This window comes from Lissotriton vulgaris, chromosome 4_1 (assembly GCF_964263255.1).
Source record: "Lissotriton vulgaris chromosome 4_1, aLisVul1.2, whole genome shotgun sequence".
Classification (NCBI taxonomy): Eukaryota; Metazoa; Chordata; class Amphibia; order Caudata; family Salamandridae; genus Lissotriton; species Lissotriton vulgaris.
The window spans coordinates 63,664,233-63,688,765 of record NC_141691.1 but is presented as its reverse complement, the minus strand read 5'-3'; the positions used below and the strand labels follow the sequence as shown (position 1 = coordinate 63,688,765).

General features: G+C 46.4%; 1 protein-coding gene across 1 annotated transcript in view; it reads right to left on the bottom strand.

Annotated features, from left to right (window-relative positions):
- LOC147718371 (phosphatidylinositol 3,4,5-trisphosphate 5-phosphatase 2-like) overlaps nt 1-24,533 on the bottom strand; it is a 447,492-nt gene that overhangs the window by 331,212 nt on the left and 91,747 nt on the right. Inside the window, exon 3 of the mRNA XM_086918327.1 lies at nt 16,454-16,592. Within this exon, the coding sequence (XP_086774453.1) occupies nt 16,454-16,592 (139 nt within the window). The remainder of the gene's footprint in view (nt 1-16,453; nt 16,593-24,533) is intronic.

Here is a 24,533-nt window from a genome sequence, read left to right as displayed (position 1 = left end):
AGGCAATTGACCTTATCCTCTTAAATCCTAAGTTACTGCAGTTACTGTGATGTCTTTACAAGCAGTCTCTCCTCCACCACCTTTTCTCGATCTTCCTGGTGATCCCCCTATTACTTGGAAAAAGTGGTTTGACGCTTTCACTACTTACCTAGGTGCCATTGGTGCCTCCAGGTATAGGGCGGAGAGGAAAAAATATCTTCTTTTGAATAGCCTTGGATTTGAAGGTCGCTCTATTTTTAAACATTTACCCCCTCTAGTTCTTTCTCCAGGTGAAGAAGATTTGGATGACTATAATCAAACTGTTAGACTCCTTGAGTTACGTTTTGACATTAAACACAGTATTGTTGTTGTCATACACAAATTCTACAAACGTGAGCAAAAACAAGGTGAAAAGGTTGAAGATTTTATCTCTGCACTTAGAATACTTAGTGCTGAGTGTGAATTTGAAACTTTTAGAGATCAAATGATTAGGGATCAGTACATTTGTAAATGTATAGATAAAAGTATTCAACAAAAGTTGCTTTCATTAGGCAATCCTTCCCTTGAAGAGACCGTACGTGTGGCCAAAAGCATCGAGTTTTCCAAGCTTTCTGTAAAAGAACTTGATGTTAAGATCCCCACGTCTTTTAGTAAAGATGAAACTGTAGTGGGTGCTGTAAAAGTCACTGAAAATAAAACTAATGCTTCTGGTCGCACTGACAACAGGTTCTTCAAACAAACTAATATCTGTTTTAAATGTGGAAATTCTCCTCACTCTAAGTCTGGACGTCCTTGTCCTGCTAGGAATATCAATTGTAGATTGTGTGGTAAATTAGGCCATTTCGCCAAGGTCTGCCAAAGTGTAAAAAGAGGGTCTTCTTTTCCCCAGCCCAACAAACAGTGGAACAATCCTACTTCTGTTGCCTATGTTTCTGATTCTAACCTAGAGGATACCAACATTCAGGACGATTTAAGAGATATGGTTGCTGTGGTCGGTGTCGGTGCTGATGATCCTGAGTGTGAATGTGTTGATCCATATATCGATATTGGCATCGGTGATAAAACTGTTTGCTTACTTGTAGACTCAGGAGCCAGGATAACAATGCTTACTCAGGAACTCTTTGCAGAAGTGTGGGGTGATCGCAAACTTTTTCCTCCTGACAGGTCTCCTCTTAACTATGAGGGTAGAAGAATTGAACTCAAGGGTTATTTTGAAGATTCTATCGAATTCAGGGGAAGGAAAATTTTTGGCAAAGTGTATGTTTCAATCAAAGGCCTTAATATCCTCGGCTGGTTCCATCAAGGTCTGTTTAAGATGGTTCTCCGTCCTGGTACTAAAGATCCCGTCTCCATTTCTGTTGTACAAATTGATGATCAGTCCTCCCCAACTAATGATCTCTCCATCCTAAGTGATGATTTCGTCAACACCTTGGTCAAAGATTTTCCTTCCGTCTTTAGTAATAAGTTGGGGGAGGTAAAAGGTTTTACACACACTATTCGTGTTAAGGACAATACCATTCCTATAAAGCATAAGCTCAGAAACGTCCCATTCAGTGTGAGAGATCAACTTGAATCAGAGTTGTTCGGCCTTTGCAGCAAGGGGATAATTGAACCCATTGAGTCCTCCTTATGGCTTTCTCCCTTGGTGGTCGCTAAAAAGAAAAATGGAGATCTTCGTGTCTGTGTCGATTTGCGCAGTTTAAATAAGAACATCTGGGTGGACTCCTTTCCCCTCCCTAAAATTCCTGACATGCTTTCGCTTATTGATGGTTCCAAGTGGTTCAGCAAGTTAGATTTAGCTTCTGCGTACCACCAAGTTGTTCTTGACCCTGCCTCTAGACATTTTACTGCCTTTGTGTCCCCTGTTGGCTCTTTTCAGTACTGCCGTATGCCCTTTGGATTAGCCTCTGCGGCGGCAGTTTTCCAAAGGATCATGACCAACATTTTGAAGGGTATCGTTGGAGTCGTCGTTTTCCAGGACGATGTACTTATTCATGGTAAAACCTGTGATAGCCATGATGCAATTTTGAGGGATGTGTTAAAAGCTTTGGGTAATGCAGGTGTGGTTTTGAAGAAAGAAAAATGCGTTTTTAGGGCAAGGAAAGTGGAGTATCTCGGTCATGTGTTATCTGAGAATGGTGTGGAGTCTAGACCTGGCCTTGTTAAAGCCATTGCTGATAGTCCCCCACCCAAGGACAAAACCGGTTTAAAGTCCTTCATTGCACTTTGCGAGTTTTATGCCAGGTTTATTCCCGACTATGCCGCCAAGGTTCAACCTTTGTCTAACATGCTTAAGAGGGAGGTTCCTTTTTTGTGGGATGCAAACTGTGAAAATGTTTTTGCCTGGATTAAACAAGAGTTGGTTGGGTCTAAAGTTTTAAAACCTTTCAATCCCAATGTCATGTGCACCATTACTGTGGATGCTAGTGGGTTTGGTTTGGGGGCCGTTCTCACACAAGAAATTGGTGGTGTTGAGCAAACCCTAGGTTACGCTTCTAGAGTTCTACGTGGAGCTGAATCCAACTTTGCAGTAATTGAAAAGGAACTCCTAGCCTGTTGGTGGGCAATTAGAAAATTTAACCCTTACATCTGGGGCAAGCATTTCCGTTTGAGGACGGATCACAGTCCTCTAGTCTCTATCCTCACAGGTGACCGCATTAAGGAACACTCTCCCAGGATTGCCAGACTTTCCACCAAACTACTCCAATATGACTTTGAAGCTAGCTACATTCCAGGTTGCCGTAACGCTAGAGCTGATTATTTTTCAAGGAATCCTGTTGACGCTGATTGTGATGGTGATGGGGAGGAGGATTATGATGAAGAGGATTGCTTTGTTGCTTTTGTTGGCATGGATGATATGCGTTCCATTAGTGAGGCAGAATGGAGGGAGCATTTGTCCAAGGATGTTCTTCTTAATGAGGTCGCTAAGCACGTTAGAGATGGGTGGCCTAGGGAGAGTAATGTCCATGTTTCTCTTCAGACCTTTGTCAAAATCTCTGATGAACTCTCCATTGAGGGTGGTCTTCTCATGCGTGGTGATAGACTTATTCCCCCCAGTGATCTCAGAATTAGGATTGTTAAAGGGGCACATGAGGGGCACCTTGGTAAGACTTTGACCAAAAGGAGAGTTAGAGAGCATTACTGGTGGCCCAAGATGGATCAGGAGATAGACACTGTGGTTGAGGAATGTGTTGTCTGTTCTAGCGCTGAGAAATGTTTGAAAACTCGTTCTCCTCCTCTTCAACCAATTTCTTTTCCTGACAGGCCGTGGGAAAAAATAGGCATTGACTTGGTCGGTCCTTTCTATCTTCTTCCCTCCTCTTCCAGGTTTGCCATTGTGGCTGTTGACTACTACTCAAAATGGCCAGAGGTCCGTTTTGTCAGTGAAGCTAATTCCAAGAACGTGATTGACTTTCTCAAAGATTTGTTTTTACGGGAGGGGTTTCCCTCTGCTATTGTTAGTGACAACGGGACTCAATTCATTAGTCAGGAATTTAATTCGTTTGTCAGTCAAAGTGGGTTTAATCATTTGAGGAGTGCCCTCTATCACCCCCAGACTAACGGTCTTGTTGAGCGTATGAACAGGGTTCTCAACAATTGCATTCAGTGGGCCATTGCTCAGCACTGTCATGTTCCCAACGCTGTTAGATCCATGCTGTGGTTCTATCGCACCACCCCTCACTCCTCCACCAAAGTATCACCCTTTGAGTTGTTGCGTGGGAGGAAACCGTGTTCAAAGGTTTGTCCTGGATGGATGTCACGTTGGGTTAAACTTAATTCTCTCGACAATGTAGATGATGTTGCCAGGTCCAATGTAATGTATGCTCAGTCTAAGCAGAAAAATGATTTTGACTCCAGGAAGAAAGTTTCCTTTCAATCCTTCAAGGTGGGTGAGAGAATTCGGGTAAAGTTACCTACTCACTCAACTAAAGGTAGTCCCAAGTTTTCCGAACCTTTCGTTATTGACAAAGTTTGTGGCAATTCTGTTAGAGTCAATATGAAGAATTGGTGGAATGCTGCTAGAATTGTTAAAGTTAATGAACCAATTGTTAATCGCACTACTTCTGTTTTGCCTTCAACTTCTTCTGTTTTGCCTTCAACTTCTGCTCTGCCTTCTACTTCTGTTTTGCCTTCTACATCTGACGTTTCTTTTCAACCTTGTGATTCTTTTGTCAATCTTCCTTCTTCCCATGACACTTCCATTTTACCTTCTTCTTCCGTTGTTCCTTTCCAACCTCGTAGGAGTGTTCGTACTCGTTCTGTCCCCGCCAGGTTTCGTTGATGCTTTTCTTTCCTCTTTTCTAACCTTCCCTTTGCTCCTTCTTTCTTTTCCGTTTTGAAGAGGAGAGGATAATGTAGTGTTTTGCCTGTGCTTTTGCCCTTGTTCTCTCTCTAGTCTTTCTGGAATCTTTGTTCCCTCTGTTCTTTCCTCTGTCCCCTATGTTCTAATTGGAATGTGTTTTGAATTACTGATACAGTTTGTGGACCTGCATGGCTGTGAGCTGCTGCGCAGCATCTGTTACAATAAATCCTCTCTTCAACATCGTTGTCTCCGATCTACTTACTACACACTCCTGTAACTGAACCAATGGAGATTTCTATAGGGAATTACAAGGAAATGCACAGATTTGTTGTCTGTGATTCCAGTCGAGTGAATCTACTAGGGCGGGATTTGTTGTGCAAAATGAACTGTACCATCTTTTGCACACCAAAAGGCGTCGAAATTCAGACCCCAGATGAAGATGGCCTGTACAAACTAATGTTGCTAAGGCCCGGTGCAGCAGTTAAAACCCTGACAATTCACGATTTACCTGAGGACCTCCAACAAAAGGTGATACCAGAGGTGTGGGATTTCACCGGAAGAGGTGTAGGATTAATGGCCAATGTAGACCCAGTTAAAATAGCCATTAAACCCAATGCTACCTACCCGAAAACTAGACAGTATAAAATGAGTGCAGAGGTGAAAGCTGGAGTTGCATTCAAAATAAACAGATTACTGGAGGCAAACATAATACAGGAAGTAATGAGCAGTCCTTGTAACTCACCCATAATTGGAATTAAAAAGCCTAGTGGAAAGTACAGGGTAGTGCAGGACCTGCTAAAGGTAAACCAGATTGTTGTAGCTTGTTGTCCCATTGTGCCAAACCCTGCAGTGATCCTGTATCAGATCCCTTGGAATACAGAATGGTTCACTGTCATAGATCTGTGCCACGCATTCTTTTCCATCCCATTGCACCCAGACAGCAAATTTATTTTCTCATTTGAGTTTGACAGTCATGTCTACGTCTGGAATCGTGTCCCTCAGGGGTACACAGAAAGCCCCTCAATCTTTAATCAGATTCTAAAAAGATGCCTTGAATCCTTAGTTCTACCAAAGGAGTCTGTCCTGGTTCAGAACATAGACGACCTTCTAGTGGCGTCTAAAAGTCAAAGCGACTGTGTTACTGATACCATTGCCCTGCTGAATCAATTGGGAAAAGGAGGACATAAAGTGTCCCCGGACAAATTGCAGTTTTGTAAAAATTCAGTGAAGTATCTGGGACACCAGATAGAAAAAGGTATCAGGAGGGTCACTTCGGGAAGAATTAGAATAATTTGAGATATGGAATTACCCAGAACCCAGAAGGAAGTCAGAATGTTCCTAGGAGTTGTGGGCTACTGCAGACAGTGGATTGTGGGATTTGCTGTTTTGGCAAAACCTTTGATAAAAATGACCAAGAAAGGAGTAGATGATCCAGTTAGCTGGAATGACGAAAGCATGACAGCCTGGATAACATTACGAAACTGTCTGTGCTCTGCTCCTGCACTGGGAATGCCTGATTACTCCAAGAACTTTGAATTATTCTGTGATACACGAGACAATTGTGCGCTCTCAGTCCTAACACAAGAACATGGTCTGACTAGACGTCCAGTGGCCTACTTTTCAGCCACAATGGACCCAGTGGCTGCTGGGTTACCCGGGTGTCTGAAAGCAGTGGCTGCTACTTGCACGAGTCTGAAACAAAGTGAAAACATTGTCATGGGACATCCTGTGACGGATTATGTTCCACATTCAGTTGTGATCCTGCTAACTCGAACCAAGACCCAGTATCTCACACCTAGTCGGCTGACTAAGTATGAGAGAATTCTTATTGGTGCAGAGAATGTGATAATTTCCTGATGCAATATTTTAAAACCTGCAACCTTGTTGCCTCTCACCCAAAATGCAGAAGTAGAGGGCGAAATTGAGCATAATTGCATTTACTTAACTGAGTTTAGCACCAAACCACGACCTGATATAAAAGAAACGGCCCTTCCCATAGAGGATCTTGTGAGGTTTGTGGATGGCTCGTGTTTGAGACATGAGGATGGCGGGTTGAGTGCTGCCTATGCTGTAGTCACACTGGAAACGACCCTAGAGGCATCCTATCTGAGTGAAATAAAATCGGCTCAAGTAGCCAGAGCTTGTAAGCAAGGGAAAAATAAAAGAGTAACCGTATACACTGACAGTCAATATGGTTACGGGGTTGTTCATGACTTCGGCCAGCTATGGTTGCAAAGAGAATTCATGACTTCCTCAGGTACCCCTATCAGAAATGGAAAAGTGGTACAAAACCTACTGGAAGCAATCCAGTTACCCAAAGATTTGGCGGTAGTCAAATGTGCTACTCACAAGTCTGGAAATGATGATGTGACAGCCGGAAATAGATATGCTGACCAAATTGCCCAATATTGTGCCTGATACAAAATGTCCCTAAAAATCAAATTATGGGGAGGCGGAAACAGCTGCCAACTTATGGTGTTTGAGAATGTCTCTACTTGGAGGGAACTGAAAGAGTTGCAGCAAGCAGCAGAGGAGGAGGAAAAGCAAAGATGGGAGACTGAGGAATGTCAGCTCAGGGAAAGAGATGGTGTTATGGTTGATAAGACGGGTGTGCCTGTGTTGCCAGATAGCATGGCTGCCCCAATGGCCAGGATGATACACGGAGACACCCATATTGGGAGTGATGCAATGTGCCGCATGTTTCACCAAGTTTTCTATAACTCAAAGTTCAGGAACATTGCGGATATGCTTTGCCAGAGGTGCTTAGTGTGTCAGCAGTTCAACGCAGGGAAGAGGACTGTAGTAGAACAGAGTACAATTGGAAGGGCAGAAGGTCCCTTTGTCAGACTACAGGCAGACGTTATTCAGTTGCCCATGTGTAAAGGATACAAATATGTCTTAGTAATAGTTTGCCTATTCTCAAGGTGGGTGGAAGCCTACCCAGCAAAGAAAAATGATGCCCTTACTGTAGCCAAATTGTTACTCAGGGAGCTAATACCTAGGTACGGTTATCCAGAGACAATTGAAACAGACAGAGGTGGGCACTTTGCCAACGACATCTTAAAAGAGCTCTATACAGCCTTCAAGATTGAGCCTACACTGTGCATATCGTCCAGAGGCTTCTGGAATAGTCGAACAAGTGAATGGCACTATCAAATCAAGATTGGCCAAGATGTGCAATTCTACCAAATTGAACTGGATAGAAGCTTTACCCCTTGTCTTGATGGGATTGAGAAGTATTCCAAACCGAAAGACAGGCCTGAGCCCCCATGAAGTACTAATGGGAAGAGTGATGCGACAGGCATGGGTACCTGGACACAAACTGCTGAGTATTTCTGATGATTTGGTACTAGAATACTGCAGGCAGCTGGGTGACCAAGTGCGTTCTATCTCTCACCAGATTGGGGAGACTGCTGTCGAATGGCCAACCACTCCAGCCCATAAACTGAAACCTGGAGATTGGGTTGTGTTGAAGAAGCACACTCGGAAGAGTTGCCTTGGACCAAAGTGGGGAAAACCGAGGCAAGTGATCCTTGTCACTACCACTGCTGTGAAGTGCGCTGGCGTGCCAAAGTGGATCCATGCCAGCCATACCAAGAAGGTGTCCGAAGAAGAGGTGGCTGAGGCTGAAGGTGGTGCAGCTGAGGAGACTCCAGATGAGGGTCCGGTTCTAGCTGATGTAATACTACTGAGCACCAGTCAAGACGAATGGTTCCCAGCAGCCGACCTGATTCTTGATCCAATAAGAACCAGAAAATATTCCTACCTAGATAGAGAGTGGGATAGTGAGGACGGGACAGGGCTAGAAGAAGAAGGTCAGGTTATCGAGATTCACGTCAGACCTGATCAGGGAATAGGTCAGGTAGGGACAGACCAAGTCATCGACACCCCTCCAAAGACTCCAGAGACTGAAAAGGGACAGATAGTAATTAAAGCTGAAGTTCATGCGGAGGAAAATCAAGGGTTCGAAGTGCATGAACAGGAACAGATAGACATAGACGAACGTGTTCAGGAAGCAGAGTCCAAACCAGTTGAACCCCAAAGTCAAATACAAAATATACCTGAACAAGGCCAGCTTAGAAACCAGGCAGAAGAAACTGACGAAAGACCTGGAACTAGTCAGACAGGAAGGGAAAAGGACACTGCCAGAACAATAGTGCCACAACCGAGCGAAAATAAGAGAGCTCACGAAGAGGGCCAAGTTACCTCGACTACTAAGAGGCTCAAGAAGAAAAGTGAACCCAGATACATAAAGAGACTGAAACTAAGATTGAAAACAGTAGAGGAGAAAATAGAAGACCGAAAAAGAGCTGCTAGCGAAAGACAGAGAGCAGGAACTCAGCAAAACAGACGCAGTACCAGAGTGAAAAGATTAAATAAAAACTATCGGAGTACTGAATGGACCTACTTGGTGTTGGAAGAGATTGATGATCCTGAAGTGAGTGACAGAAGCAGATCCGAGGTACTTATGAGCCTTTTTAATATTCTTGACATTGAATCTGCAGGAAAAAACATCTTAATTGCAGGTGATTTGAATCGGACATTTGAACCTTTAATAACCGGTGATTCTCCTCTGGGATCAGAGGAAGATAAACTTTGGGACATTCCCACACTTGAGTCCCCCCCGATAACCAGATGGACAGCTGACATCTTAGGTCTAAATGCCATGTGCTTGGAGCATGGGTTACGCGCCCTGAACGGCCGAACCCAATCAGACCGTGTACCCGCCATGACATTTAATAATGGTCGAAGCAAAAGTCGTATTGATTACGTCATTTGTAGTACATCGCTATGGCCATCCCTTATTGATATGGTAGTCACTGCCAGAATAGAAAGTGACCATGACCCGTTATGCGTCTTACATAACTGGTGGACATCTAATGTAAACCCCCCAACTAATTGTCATTTACTTGTGCCACCAACGATCACGCTAACCAATAATATGCGTAGGCTAAGATGGTCTGGTGTTAAGACGGACCAGCAGGCCCTGGAAAAGATAGGTGCAGCTGCAGACAAGGCCATTCGGGCTCTGGAAAATATCACTGATTTAGTAAATGGACAAGGTGAGGTTAGAAATGTTCATACTTCTCTTTTTGATGAAGTTAAAAAAATTTTCTTAAAGCCCGCACGAAACATTAAGGCTTGTCCATTTAAAACAGCAAAGTGGTATAACCAAGATTGCAGGAAAGCAAGATCGAAACTAGGAGCTGCAATTAAAAATAACATTCTGACTGAGATTCGGCCTGCTAGAAAGCACTATAAAAATTGTATCGCCAGGGCAAAAAAAGACTGGGACGAAGATCATTGGCAGAGACTGAGATGTGCTAGTGAAAGTAAAGATTCTAGAAAATTCTGGCACATCGTCAAATGGGGACATGATAGACCTCCAGAGCCTCCTAATAATAATGTCCCTCACGACGCCTGGGTTACATTTTTTAAAGAGCAGTATTCTTCCAGGGGTCAGCCTGCAAGTAATATTAATCCCACTTATCTGTACGCAGACGAGGATGTTTTTATGTTAAGCGAAATCCAGTCTGCTTTGAAATCCGTCCATAGGGACAGAGCCCCGGGTAATGATGGTGTTCCGGCGGATGTCTTCCTAGATGACATCGACCGGTGGAGTAAGTACATCTGCCTTTTATTAAACCTCTTGGCAAGAGGCGCTGAAATTCCGGTTTCTTGGAAGGGTGCCGTCATTATACCAGTATATAAAAAGGGGGACCGGGCGCAACCCTGTAACTATCGCCCTATCAGCCTAATAGACACGGTCCAAAAGGTGGTAGGACGTGTTATCATCAACAATCTGCTTGATTGGGCTGAGGAGCAGAACATTTTATCCCCTTTTCAGGCGGGTTTTCGTAAAGCAACAAGTACTGTAGACCAGGTTTTTCGCTTCCAACTTATACAATGGCGGACAGTGGTACTGGGTGGAAGCAGCCTGTATGCAGCTTTTGTTGACTTGCGGGCTGCATTCGACCTGGTGCCAAGGGCAAAATTGTGGGAGGTGCTGGCTGCCCTAGGGGTCCCGATGATTATCCTAACTTTGATTATGAGACTCCATGAGGGTACTTATGCAAAGATTCAATGGGGGGGCTATGGCAATGACACTATTGACTTCCCTGTCGAGCGGGGGGTTCGGCAGGGCTGTTCAATGGCTCCAACACTGTTTACTCTTTTTATAAATGGAATTGTTCCCCTTATGCAAGCTGAGCCTTTAGATGCTCCCTCTCTTGCTGGTGCAAAAGTTCCAATTTTAATGTTCGCAGACGACACCCTAATTTTATCAAAATCCCCAAGTGGTCTGCAAAAGGCATTGACAATCTTTGATAAATTTTGTAGTGATCATGGCTTGGAGGTAAACGCAGCGAAGACAAAGCTCATGGTCTTTAATCCCAGTAGGAAATTCAAACCCAAAATTACCTTGAGTGGGCGCTGCCTTGAAGTCGTGAACTCCTTTATCTATTTGGGGATACATATCTCAAATAATAACAGATGGAACCACCACTTAGACTTAGCTATATTAAGGCATAGACAGCTTGCTGGTACCATCATTAAGGAGCACGCGAAATCCTTAACTAAGCCAATCAAACCGCCACTGATCATTTATGAGGCTAAAGCAATAGGGTCTGCACTATATGGGGCAGAACTGTGGGGGCAAGAAAACCTCCAGGAGTTACAGAGGTCAGAGAATACTTTCCTCCGTAAACTAACTGGTACCCCACAGAGTACTCCCCTCTTGCCACTCAGATATGAACTTGGCAGAAAGGAAATTTCTGCAATGTGTAAACTCCGACCAATATTATATTGGCGCAGAATCTGGACCACCCCTGAATTGTCACAATATGCAGAAGGATTTGCTGATGTAATCAAGGCAGATCGATTTCATGAAATTAAATGGTTTAGATCTTTGAGAACTGCATTAAGTGAACTAGGGTTGAGTGAACTGTGGTCGGATCCAGCCGGGTCCTCCTTTCCACCTAAGTTGCTTATAAAAAATCTCTACTGGGAACATGTTGCAAATAAGAGCCTTCTTAGTAATAGCAATGGGTCTATGACGACTGCCTTCCTCGAAGCTAAACTGTTTCCAATGTTTGAGATGTACTGGGATATTATATCTAAATCCCTGGATAGGAAACTGTTTTTCCAACTGAGGGCTGGCTCTCTACCTCTTGGGAATTTAACATCCAAATGGAGAAATAGAGGCCCAGCAACTTGTTTAGCATGTGGGGAAGGGAAAGAGACTCTGGGGCATTTCTTGTTTGTATGTCAAGCATATTCTGTTCCGAGACGAGTCTGGTTGGCTCCCATGTGCAGGAATCTGGGTACTAAAAGTTCTATGGTAGCCTTACGTATCATTAAAACTACCCCTTTAAATTGGATTGTCATAGCAACTGCAAAGTATTTGGGGTGGGCGTGGGTAATTAGGCAGAGATTGCTAGTAGAGTGACTACTCTCTGCCTAGTTGTTCAGGGACTGCTAGTATATCTATTCCCTGTTCCCATGCCTGGTGTCTTTCTGACGAAATCTTACTTAAATTAATTTTTAATCATGTATGTTTTTAATATATGAACTTTGCACCTTGATGTTTAAAACTTGATGAATTTCGTTTTTAAAAAAAAGGGAAAAACCTTCTTTTTAATGTGTTTGTGCTTAAAGTCATGTTGACTTTGTAATTTAATTGTATTTTATTATATGTTTGTTTGTCGCTTTTATGAGTAATTACTCGAATAAAGCACTTTTGACTTGAGTGACAGAAGCGATCAAGATTCGATCGAGGATCTGAGTCCTGAGGAAGAAGACCCACCTTGAAAGTGAAACTGCGTAAGCCTCTTGTGTTAAGAAACAAAGAGGGGTTGGAAAGCCACCTGTAAGCTAAAATGTCTGATTCAAATGTGAATGGAAGACCTAGAGGGAATTGTTGTAAAACTTGCTGTAAGATCTGCTTATGCAGCGTAGCAATAGTTATAGTAGTATGGATAGGACTAACAGTCTTTATACCTTTTATGTTAAGTAAAGATACTAACTTGTACCCTACTAAACCAATGACCCCAGACACAGAAGTTGTACATACTGAAGAAACACCACGAAGTGTAGAGAGACGTGACAACTCAGTCAGCATGAGACAAATACGACCTGACTTAGAAGCACCAGATGAGGAAGGACTACATTTTCACAAAAGGAGAAACAGATCACATTTAAATGTCTTTGCAAATCTTTTAGTGCATTACGTAGAAGCTATGGAAATAGAAGATTGTTATGTCTGCATGAAGCTACCTACTTCAGTAGCTGAAGGTGTGACCTATCACCATTTACCCCTGACCTATGGAATTTCCTGCAGTATATTAGCAAGCTTGTTTTATAGAAACACTTTACAGTACTACTATTCAAACACTGACGTAATTTTTTCTGAACTGCCTATTCGGGGAAACCTGAACATTGTGCATGTCAGAAGTGAAGTGACCCGTTACATGGGAGAGTACTTTCTGACTATAGGTGACATAGATTTAAATGAAGCTCGCAGAGATAACTTGACTTGTTCATTACATGAACAAGAGAAAATGTTCTTGAAAATGGCAGAAAAGAGAAGGGAGAGTTTCCAAAGGAAAGCCAATGATAAAAGACAGAAAACTCCTAAATGGGCTGAGAACATGGAGAGCACCTCAAATGGCGAAGCGAGTCCTGCGTTGTTACTGGATTTTGAACGAAAAGGGAAACTCTGTCTTCATAGAGAAAAGACTAGTTATTATAACAATGTATTCATCGGTTCCAGTGAATGCGAACATAATTACAAGGTAATTGGAGGTTGGGGTTTCAAAAATGGGTCAGAACCTGTGTTTCCTGGAATTTATTATATATGTGGAAACAAGGCTTATTTTAAATTGCCGGATCACTGGTATGGAAGCTGCTATTTTTGCATTGTCTTCCCGAAAATATACCACGTGAACAACGCCGCTGGAAGCAATGAAAATACTAATGGGTTAGTGCGTAGTAGACGTGAAAGTGTAGGAGAAATTATTGGTGATATATTTAGTGCACTGATACCTGGAGTGGGAGTGGTTCTGAATACTCACCGCATTTGTAAATTATCTACAGTAGTGGATCGGTTGTCAACTGACACTGCTGCTGGATTCCTGCTGGTCAATACTGAAATGGTTGTGATCAGATCAATGGTTTTACAGAATCGCCTTGCTCTTGATACCTTATTGGCAAAAGAGGGCGGAGTCTGCAGAATGTTGAAGGCGCAACATTGTTGCACTTACATTCCTGATAAGAGTGTAGAAATTAAGAAATATGTACAAAGCATAACTAATTTGGAAAAAGAACTCAAACCACTGGAGGTTGATAGTGCCTGGAAGAGGCTGACTGATGGTCTCTCCTCTGTAGGTAGTTGGTTTACTAACATAGGTCGCAGCCTTGTAGGGAAAATACTGATGCCAATAGCTGGAATAAGTCTGATTGTGTTCATAATAGTAATTTGCTGCAAATGTCAAAAGTGTAGAAAGAAGTATACAGTAAATAAGAAAGGAGTCAAGAGAAATATTGATGAACTTGAATTAGAAGAGTTAAGAAACCAGATTTATAAGAAAGCCAAGAGTTCCATCCTAATAAGGATGCTGAGAAGAGGCTCAACAACAAATTTGTAGAGATCGAGATGAGTGAGATGTAAGAAAGAAGTTGGCATCTGTTTCCATTAACTGCATCAATGCTGCGACGATTTTTGCGCTGTGCGGCTGTTTTCCCTTTTCAGCGTTACATGACGAGCTCAGCTCGTCATCAGCACACGCCACCCGTGGCTGATGACGAGCTGAGCTCGTCATCAGCAGCGAAGAGGTTAATAGTGATGATAGTAAATATCATCAAAGAGGGGATTGATGGAGTAAGGATTCGCACGTAAAGCGACTTGCTCACATTCATGAACCTCGTTAACTTGTAATAGTATTAACCAACCCTGTTTGTTATTAATATTTCACTTTTCCAGTACACGCGGGTGTCCCAGAGACGCTTGCTTATGTGTCTATTAATCCTAACCATGCTTAGATACTACAGAATGGCCACTTCGCAGAAATTTAGTCTGGGCATGCGTGGGTCATACCCATGTGATGTGACGCACTCGCAGTTTTGGAGGGAGAGTTCGCTCATGCGCATTGTAGCTAATATGACCGCTTGTCTCTAAACACGCTTTCTGCTTGCCCATGCTGCTTTGCATTTCTATCTATTTCCGCTTAACCTTTAACCGCTGTAGTTATTATGAAGTAAGGGGTGCAGTGTAGATTATCATGGTGTACAGTGTATTCTATTTTTCTGTGTTATTAATTTGTTTTCGCTTACTTTTCATGTACCGCGTATCTGGGGCCTGGGAGTGGGGAGCGGCGCCATCTTTGAAACCCATCACGACCCCGTCATGTGATGAGGGAGAAGTCAAACTGCGCAGAAGCCAGATCCCGCCAGCTGGCTGCCGAAACTGGGATGCTCATGAGAAATGAACTGTGACCTGACCAGGGGAGCTGAGCTGTACCTGAATTTGAAACAATATTGATACATTACTGTGTGCTCTATTGTCCACTTCTACATGTATGCCAGGGAACAGGAATGTAAGGGGTGGGTACTTGAAAATACATATTAATCATGGGAACCCAGAATTTTAGGTGGTGACTATGACCTAACCACCTCTCCTGACCAATCGTAAGTTGGGACCCTGTCACTTGCAACATTTGTGGGTGGTCTGGGGACCCGAAAAGAGTACATCTAGCCTAGTTTAGTTAGGGAAAATTGTCCGACTTGTCCGAATAGCTGACCTGTCACCGACCCCACGACTCTATAGGTGATTGATACAGAGAGCTGCGGGGCCCTCTGTCCGAATTTTCCACAAACTCCAAGGGGTGGAAATAGTCTTAAGTGCTGGCGGAGCACTTTGCTGGGAGATTCGAGAACCCAATCGGGGTTACTGGCGGATTCCGTGCAGAGAGGGGGTAGCACAGGCGTTGCATCCGAAGCTGCAGGTGTTGGTCGTGCCCTTTGGTGAGCCCAGTCCTGACCCAAAGTCCTGAGGGGTATCCTGTCCTGACTTTCCGTGAGCTGTACCTGCTCACCTACTGGCATCCTAAATCCTTGAGGGTCCTTGTCCTCGTCTTTTCCCGAAGCTGACCCGTGGCCAGGGTTAGTCCTCATTCCTATCCTAGGTAAATATATCAGTGGGTGTCCGTCTACTATCCTTTTCCTTCCTGCTCTTTAATAAAGCCTCTATGCCCATGATATTCTCTCTGTTCTCTCTAAATGATGCATATGCAAATTGTTTATTAGTATGTTCCATTTTTCCCCTTCCTGTAGGGCACATAGAAACTGTTTTGCGTGAATAGCGTGATAAATATTTCGATCTGTAGGATCTAAGTTTAGGATCTAAGTTAGATAGACTAAGATTAAGGTTTTGAATCACTTATAGGTCTTTAGGAATTCACTGACTAATGTGTTTTAAACTTACCTTCCCTAGTATAAGCCTGAAACTAAATAGCGTGTTCCCTGTTACCCTTACCCAATAGAGTCCTATTCGCACCCAATGGTACTTGCCCTTATCCATAGTTATATCATTCTTGCAATCCTGATTATTGATGTTTTGATTTGCATCTGCCTTATACTCTTGTCAATTTGAATTTTACTTCTTATATAAAAACCTTTAAAACCCTTCAGGTGTCTGTGGTTATTAAAGAAAACAAAGTGTTTTGATACATGAATAAATTAAATGTTTAGATTTATCTTGTCACCTATCCTCTAATAGCTCCTGATCCGTCAGGAAGAGTAAGTGCCTGTGGTCACGTCATGGGCCCTAGTGCGTGAAAATCTGGTAAACTCAGAGCCGGGTGACCTGCGCGCTCTATCACTTGCACCCTACAATTTAGTAGCACATAACGATATGTGTATTTGTAAAGCGCACATTCACACAGAGGGTTATCTTGGCGTTGAATAACAGATGTTACCCAACTCAATGGTACTATTTTTTTCAAAACTCAGAAAGATGAAAGGCTAAGTAGACCCTCTGGGATTTGAACCTGTGACCAGGAGGTGAAACACAGGCCCTTACAGCGGACACATTAGCCTACTGGCCCACCATACCTGCCAACAATGGTAAATGGTTCTATTGCCAGAGGTACATGGACCAGTGGGTTCCATGCTCACCTGAGTCCTCCTCGGCGGGTTCTGCGACTCTTCCCACAGGGTACAGCAGCGGTATCACAAGCCCCTTGTTGGGCTGCTGGTAAACCGCGACCAGGTCGCTGAGTGTGCGGAAGAACTTCACTGGAATCCCCTGGATGGTCTGAGGAGAGACACAGGAGGCAGAGAGGGCATCAGACACTGCCTCACACACAGCGCACATCACAGACTGCATGTGTCCCACCATCAAGGCATGAATACAAGATCACATATGAAACGGAGCACAACATGAACTCAGAATACTCTGAATTCAAAACCAGATTCAACGCTGACCCAAAACAAATAAGCATGCTACTTACAGAGAACGAAAGAAATGATGGCTGGAATGCTTAAATTAAACTAAGCCACTTGTAAGTACTGGGCTGCCCCATTCCAGTCTGTTGTTTGTTCCCTGTGCCATGAGAGACAGGGACCAGGCACAAGCACATCAGCCATGTCTCCCAGAAAACAAGTCAGCCTGACCTTCCAGGCCACGTCCCCCAGGAAAGGGAACAAAAGCAAGCTCAGACTGGTTTTAGGTCTAATCAGCAGAGAGCGATTTCTCCACTAGGGTTCAGGGGCTGCCCCCTTTGAAATGCCTACGCATTTACATAAAAACATATTAAATATACGATCATATTCCTATCTCTAAATAAATTGATGTATTTAAGTCTGGGCTGCCTGTGGTGGACTGCCTGCCCCGCCTCGCACTGAAGCAGGAGATGGAAACCAGGGAGTAAATCAACTTTCTAAACTGTAATGCATGACGCAGAGCTTTCTGTTTTAAAGCCCTTCCTTGCCTTTGTGGTATATGGTTGTTTGCACTCTGTAGACCAGTGACACAATATGGGTTATGGTTTCGGGCATCGGAAACTTCATCTCTTCGTTATTTCAGACGTCCGTCATTCAAAGACATAGATCTCACCCTTTCGTCATACGTGAGAGTGGATTCAAGCACATATGATCTGGTGCCTTGTTCTCGGTAATGGTAAGTGTTTGCATGCTAATGTTGTGTTATGTATATTGTGCTGAGACCCTTCATCACGCTAACCTCCCTCACTGTGACACCCCAGGCTCTCGCTGCAGATTGCTCGCTCCTTTAGAAGTCGAGATGCTGTATTCGTTCTACCGCTAAATGGATCCGAATAATGAGCAGGGTTCTTGTTCCCTTGCAAAGTTGATCCAAATATCCAAGTCTAGCACAAAGCGAGAGATGTGTGCTTACTGTGGAACATGTGCTTACAGCGTACAGTTCTCTAATGTATGACATTAAAACAAGCCCTCTTTTCTTGCCCCTAAGTTAACACTGATGCCAAAAACATGGATTGACTTGCAAACAATGAAGTGGGGGCGGTGAAGTGACAGAAATGCGAAGAAGTGCATTCGGGTAAGAGTGAAAAGAGGATGCTGAAAAGCAAAGAGAGGTGTTTGAAGATGTGCAGTTGGACAAGATATGGAGAAAAAAATAAGATACACATCTAACATAACTGAAGGCTTACTCCTTCCCAGGCCTCAATGCTATTTAATTCACAGACTCACTATTTCAGAATGTAAAAATTTCTAATGTTATTTATTTATAACAAATCATTGTTGATACTCATTTATCTTAAACAGCTAACATCCATTGACAAAGCCAATCATACTGACAGACGTTAGGTGCATGTCAGTTGTTGTGTCATTTATCTGTATACAACTACATCTCAGAGAGAAACCAAAATACCGGTCAGGTGGCACACTATGGAAATATCGGAAATGTGACATTTCCCTTTATAGAGCGCCCCCGCTTTTTTCGTTCCACTTAAATATCTGTCTACACATATTTCTATATGACTGATTGCAGTCAGCAGCTGTGGGTGCTTCTCGAAGTCTGGTTAGAGCATGTTTCCAAAGCAACCCTTGAGCCTGTTTCTAGGCAAGTCGCTCCCCAAGCCGCGCAGCTCCACCTGTCTGTGCCTGTGCTCCGGGCTCAGCTGCCGCTCCTGCTGACTGTATTTCGAGGCCCGCTGTAGGTTTGCTTCTGTTATCCGATCTGTATTTTGTTCTTACTGTTTTCTGTTTCTTTGCCAATTTGCACTGTATTTTGTATCTTGTATTTTGCGATTGTTTTTATTCATTCCCCTTCCTTTGTGCCGCCTTGCCTTCTGTTTCCCTTTAGCCGTCCCTCACTCCCGTTTTTTCCCACTGCTGCATCCCCTGCAGGCCCGCCCTCCGCTCATCCATTCCCCCGCTCCCCCCTCCCAGCTGCTTCTCCCTCCCACCTCCCCTTCTTATAGCGGCTGCTGCGCAGTGAAGGGAGTGACCCTTGACCCTGTTTCCAGGCAGGTTGCTCCCCACGCCGCGCAGCCCCACCTGTCTGTGCCCGTGCTCTGCACTCAGCTGCCACTCCTGCTGACTGTAGTTCGAGGCCCGCCATGGGTTTGCTTCTGTTCCCCGATCTGTATTTTGTTCTTACTATTTTCTGTTTCTTTGCCAATTTGCACTGTATTTTGTATCTTGGATTTTGTGATTGTTTTTATTCATTCCCCTTCCTTTGTGCCACCTTGCCTAATGTTTCTCTTTCGCCGCCCCTCACTCCCGTTTTTTCCCACTGCTGCATCCCCTGAAGCCCCGCGCCCCACTCATCCATTCGCCCGCTCCTCCCTCTCACCTCCCCTTCTTAGGGCGGCCGCTGCGAACCTGTGCCGCTGGCGCGCCTAAGGTAAGCCCGTCTGCGCCCGTCTGCGCCTGGACTGCGCCCAGCGCCAGAACCCCTGGCCCCCACAAATGCCACAACGCCCGACTCCGATACGATGCCAGCACCCTCCACACACTCAACACCAGATGAGCACACTCCTGCTTCCAGGCCGCCCTGAAGCGCACCGAAGGACCCTCTCCTGTCGGAACTGCAGCCTCACCAGCAGCAGACCCGCCAATCCACCCACCAGGACAGCATGCAACCACCTCAGATGCCGACTCCTGAACACCCGCTCCACGCCTGATTGACACATCCTCCCCGGACGTCGCCTTCCTGACAGAGACCTGGATGAATGACTGCTCGGCACCCGACATCGCCATAGGCATCCCAGATGGCTACAAGATCACCCACAGAGATCGCACCAACGGAGTAGGAGGTGGAATTGCCATCATCCACAAATCCACCCTCAAGGTCTCAACCAACTCCGATGGCACCCACAACACCGCCGAACACCTGCACCTCCAGAGCCACACTGATCCCAACACCACCCTCAGAGGAGCTCTGATCTACAGGACCCCCGGACCCCGACCACAGTTCAGCGACTCCAACACCGACTTGGTCAGCACGCACACCCTTGCGTCCACGGTCCACGGGGACCTGAGCTTCCACCTCAAGAAAAACAACGACACCAACTCCACCACCCTGGTCGACAACCCCACCAACCTCGGACTCAAACAGCTCGTCACGACTCCCACCCACTCCATTGGACACACGCTTGATCCCATCTTCTCTGCAAGCTCCCATGTCTCCTTCAGCCACACCACCTAACATCACTGGACCGATCATCGCTGTGTCCACTTCACCTTCAAGAAGCCTACCACGAAACACCACACCCAGCAGATCCCCCCCTGCTGCTGGAGCAAAATCACCGTAGACCAGCTAAACACTGCCCTCGCCCGAAGCCCACCCACTGAACCCTCCAACACCGACGATGCTGCCCACAGCCTCAGACGCTGGATCGAGGACTGCGCCAACAACCTCACCCCGCTGAAGAAACCGCCCCACAGAGACACCAGCAAGAGGGCCAGCTGGTTCCCCCCAGAACTCCTAGCCTCCAAGCAAGCCTGCCGGAAACTAGAGAAGAAATGGCACAGTGAACAAACTCCGGACAGCCACAAAGCACACAAGGACACCATCCGCAACCACCACCACCTCATCAGGGAGGCCAAGAGGACCTCCTTCAAAGACCATCTCGACAACAACACACACAATAGAAAGGAGCTCTTCAACATCGTGAAGGAACTCTCCAACCCCAGCTCCAACATCAACGACATCCCTCCGTCGCAAGCCCTGTGAGACTCCCTCACCACCTTCTTCCACCGCAAGACAGCAGACATCCACGACAGCTTCAACACCCAGACAGCCACAACAGACAGCAACACAACAGACCCTCTGTACACCATCGACCACGACCCCCTGCTAGCCTGGGCCAGCGTGAGCATCGATGACACCATCAAGACCATGCGCTCAATCCACTCCGGCTCTCTGTCGGACCCATTCCCGCACCACGTCTTCAACAGAGCAAGCAGCACTAACGCACCCCACCTGTCAACGTCATCAATCTCTCCCTCGAGACCGTGACCTTCCCAGAGATCTGGAAACACGCTGAGATCAACTCCCTACTCAGAAAACCTAAGGCAGACCCAAAAGACCTCAAGAACTTCCGACCCATCTCTCTGCTCCCCTTCCCGGCCAAGGTCATAGAGAAAACCGTCAAAAGACAGCTAACCCGATACCTCAAAGAAAACAGAATCCTGGACGCTTCCCAGTCAGGGTTCCGCAGCAACCAGAGCACGAGACTGCCCTCATCGCCACCACTGACGACATCAGGACCCTGCTGGACAACGGCGAGACCACAGCACTCATCTTCCTAGACCTCTCTTTTGCTTTCGACACCGCCTGCCACCGCACACTACGCGCACGCCTCCATGCCGCAGGGATCCGAGACAAGGCTCTGGATTGGACCACCTCCTTCCTCTCCGGCAGAACCCAGAGCGTCCGCCTCCCCCCATTCCGTTTTAAAGCCTCCGAGATCATCTGCGGCGTACCCCAGGGATCCTCCCTCAGCCCGACGCTGTTCATTTACATGGCCCCGCTCGCACACGTAGGCCGACAGCACGACCTCAACATAATCTCCCTACGCCGACGTCACTCAGCTGATACTCTCCCTCACCAAGGGCCCCATCACAGCCAAAGCCAACCTCCAGGAAGGAATGAAGGCCGTCACTGTAGGAGAGTAGGGTCTGCTTCCTATGGATAACCCCGCTTTTTGCTGTGATTCTCTGTTTTTTTTACTTTAGTCTGGCTGTGGCCCTGCTAATCAGGCCCACAGCCTTGCTGTTCTCTCTCTAAATTGATACCATGTACTGTAGGTACATACCAGATTGGGTACTGGGTCACCTTTGTGAGCCTCTGCATAGTGTACCATAGGTACCCAGGGCATGGGTGCATCCAAGACCTACCAGGGGCTGCAGCATGTATTGTGTCACCCCTGGCTGGTCCTCCAAACTTAGACACTAGGAGGGCCAATACCCTTGAGACTACCAGAGTACTCGTGTTACCTCACCCAAGGAAGCTGGGTGCATAGGTGTCTTTTGGTGTTGGGTTTCGTCGTCGATTTCAATAGAGAGCTGCAAAGAAGTGCTGCATGCCTACAGAGGAAAAGTGTCCGGGTGGATCCACAAGATCTACAGATGGATCCCGACAGATACAAGAAAGACAGTCACCCAGGCCCTCGTCAGCAGCAGACTCGACTACGGAAATGCCCTCTACGCGGGAGCCCCAACCAAGCTCATCAAACGACTACAATGCATCCAAAACACCTCAGCACGACTGATCCTCGACGTACCATGCCACGGCCACATCACCCCCCCACCTGAGAAACCTGCACTGGCTCCCCATCAACAAGAGGATATCCTTCAAGCTCCTCACCCACACACACAAGGCACTCCACAAGACTGACCCAGCCTACCTCAACAGACGGCTCTCCTTCTACATCCCCAACTGCCCGTTACTCTCCACCAACCTCTCACTCGCCACCATCCCGCACGTCCGAAGAACAACCACCGGTGTGAGATCCTTCTCCCACCTCGCTGCCAAGACATGGAACACCCTTCCACTGAGCCTACAACAGACCCAAGACCTGCTGACCTTCAAGAGGATACTCAAGACCTAGCTGTTCGATCAGTATCACTCCCCCCAGCGCCTTGAGACCCTCGCGGGTATGTAGTGCGATTTACAAATGATTGATTGATTGATTGATTGATCAAAACCATGAGCACCATCCACTCCGGATCCCCATCAGACCCGTGCACTCACCACATCTTCAACAAAGCCAGAGCCACCATTGCACCCCACCTCTGCAAAGCCATCAACATCTCCTTCGAGACTGTGACCTTCCCGGAGTGCTGGAAGCACGCTGAGATCAACGCCCTGCTCAAGAAACCCAAAGCAGACCCCAAGGACCTCAAGAACTTCCGGCCCATCTCCCTCCTCCCGTTCCCGGTGGAGGTCATCGAGAAAACCATCAACAAAAAGCTGACCTGCTACCTCGAGGAGAACAACATCCTGGATCCGTCCCAGTCCGGGTTCCGCAGCAACTACAGCACAGAAACGGCCCTCATCGCCACCACCGATGACATCAAGGCCCTGCTGGACAACGGCAAGACTGTGGTCCTCATCCTCCTGGACCTGTCAGCCACTTTTGACACAGTCTGCCACTGCACCCTACGCACTCGCCTCCACAACGCAGGAATCCGTGGCAAAGCACTGGACTGGACCACCTCCTTCCCCACCAGCAGAACACAGAGCATCCCCCTCCCTCCCTTCCGATCTGAAGCCACCAAAATCACCTGCGGCATACCCCTAGGATACTCCTTCAGCCTGACGTTGTTCGACATCTACATGGCCCCACTCACCCACGTCGCCAGACTGCACAACCTCAACATCATCTCCTATGCCGATGACACACAACTGATCCTCTCACTCACCAAGCACCCTCTCTCCGCCAAAACCAACCTCCATGAAGGAAGGAAAGCCGTCGCCGAGTGGATGAAGAACAGCCGACTGAAGCTGAACTCGGACAAGACGGAGGTCCTCATCCTCGGCTCCACCCCTTTTGCCTGGGACGACACCTGGCGGCCGACCACCCTGGCAGCAGCACCAACACCCACCAACCACGCATGCAACCTGGGATTCATCCTCGATTCAACACTCTCCATGACCAAGCTAGTCAACTCCATCTCATCCTCCAGTTTCAACACCCTCCGCATGCTCCGAAAGATCTACAGGTGGATCCCCACCGACACTAGAAGAACGGTCACCCAGGCCCTCGTCAGCAGCAGACTGGACTACGGAAACGCCCTCTATGCAGGAGCCCTGACTAAACTGCTGAAACAACTACAACGCATACAGAATGCCTCTGCACGCCTGATCCTCGACATCTCTCGCCACAGCCACATCACACCCCACCTGAGAGACCTACACTGGCTTCCCGTCAACAAGAGTGTTACCTTCAAGCTCCTCACCCACCCACGCACACAAAGCACTACACAGCACCGGAACAGCATACCTCAACAAACGGCTCACCTTCTACACCCCGAACCGCCAGCTCCGCTCCGCCGACCTCTTCACTGTCCCCCGCATCAGGAGAGTGACCACCGGTGGCAGCTCTTTCTCCTACCTTGCTGCCAAGTCCTGGAACACCCTCCCCACCCTCCTATAGCAGACCGAAAACCAACTAACCTTCAGGAGGCTACACAAGACCTGGCTGTTCGAGCAGTAGCAGCACCCCCCCCCCCCCTCCACCTCCAGCGCCTTGAGACCCTGACGGGTGAGTAGCGCGATTTACAAATGTCTTGATTGATTGAAGTTAATGCTGCATGCAGTGCAAGACACTGTGCAAGGGCTAAAGTTGTCATGCTGTACAATTTACACATTACAGTAACTCTTGAACATATTAATGCAGGAAGATATGGGGCAGTTTTTAACGTGTTTAATATTTCAAGGGTATACGTTCCCACGGCTTTATATGCCCTGCTTTATCGCTACATTTGTTTGCTTTAAAATGCACCATTTGCCAATCTTTTTTCCATTTCTTTCTCGGGAGAGGGACTCACCCTGGACCCTAGGTTTGTCCATTGAACTTGTTCATATACCTTGCTATATGCTATATAAAAGTCATGCCCAATGTTTATGCCTCACCACTGCCAAATGTCACCAGCCCCCACTGTTAATCAGCAAGGGGCAGCTTGAGTCATGTGTCACAGGGAGCTACAGGACCCAGGTCTGGGCTTACTGATTATTCTGGGAAGAACAAAAAGGTGATGGAGG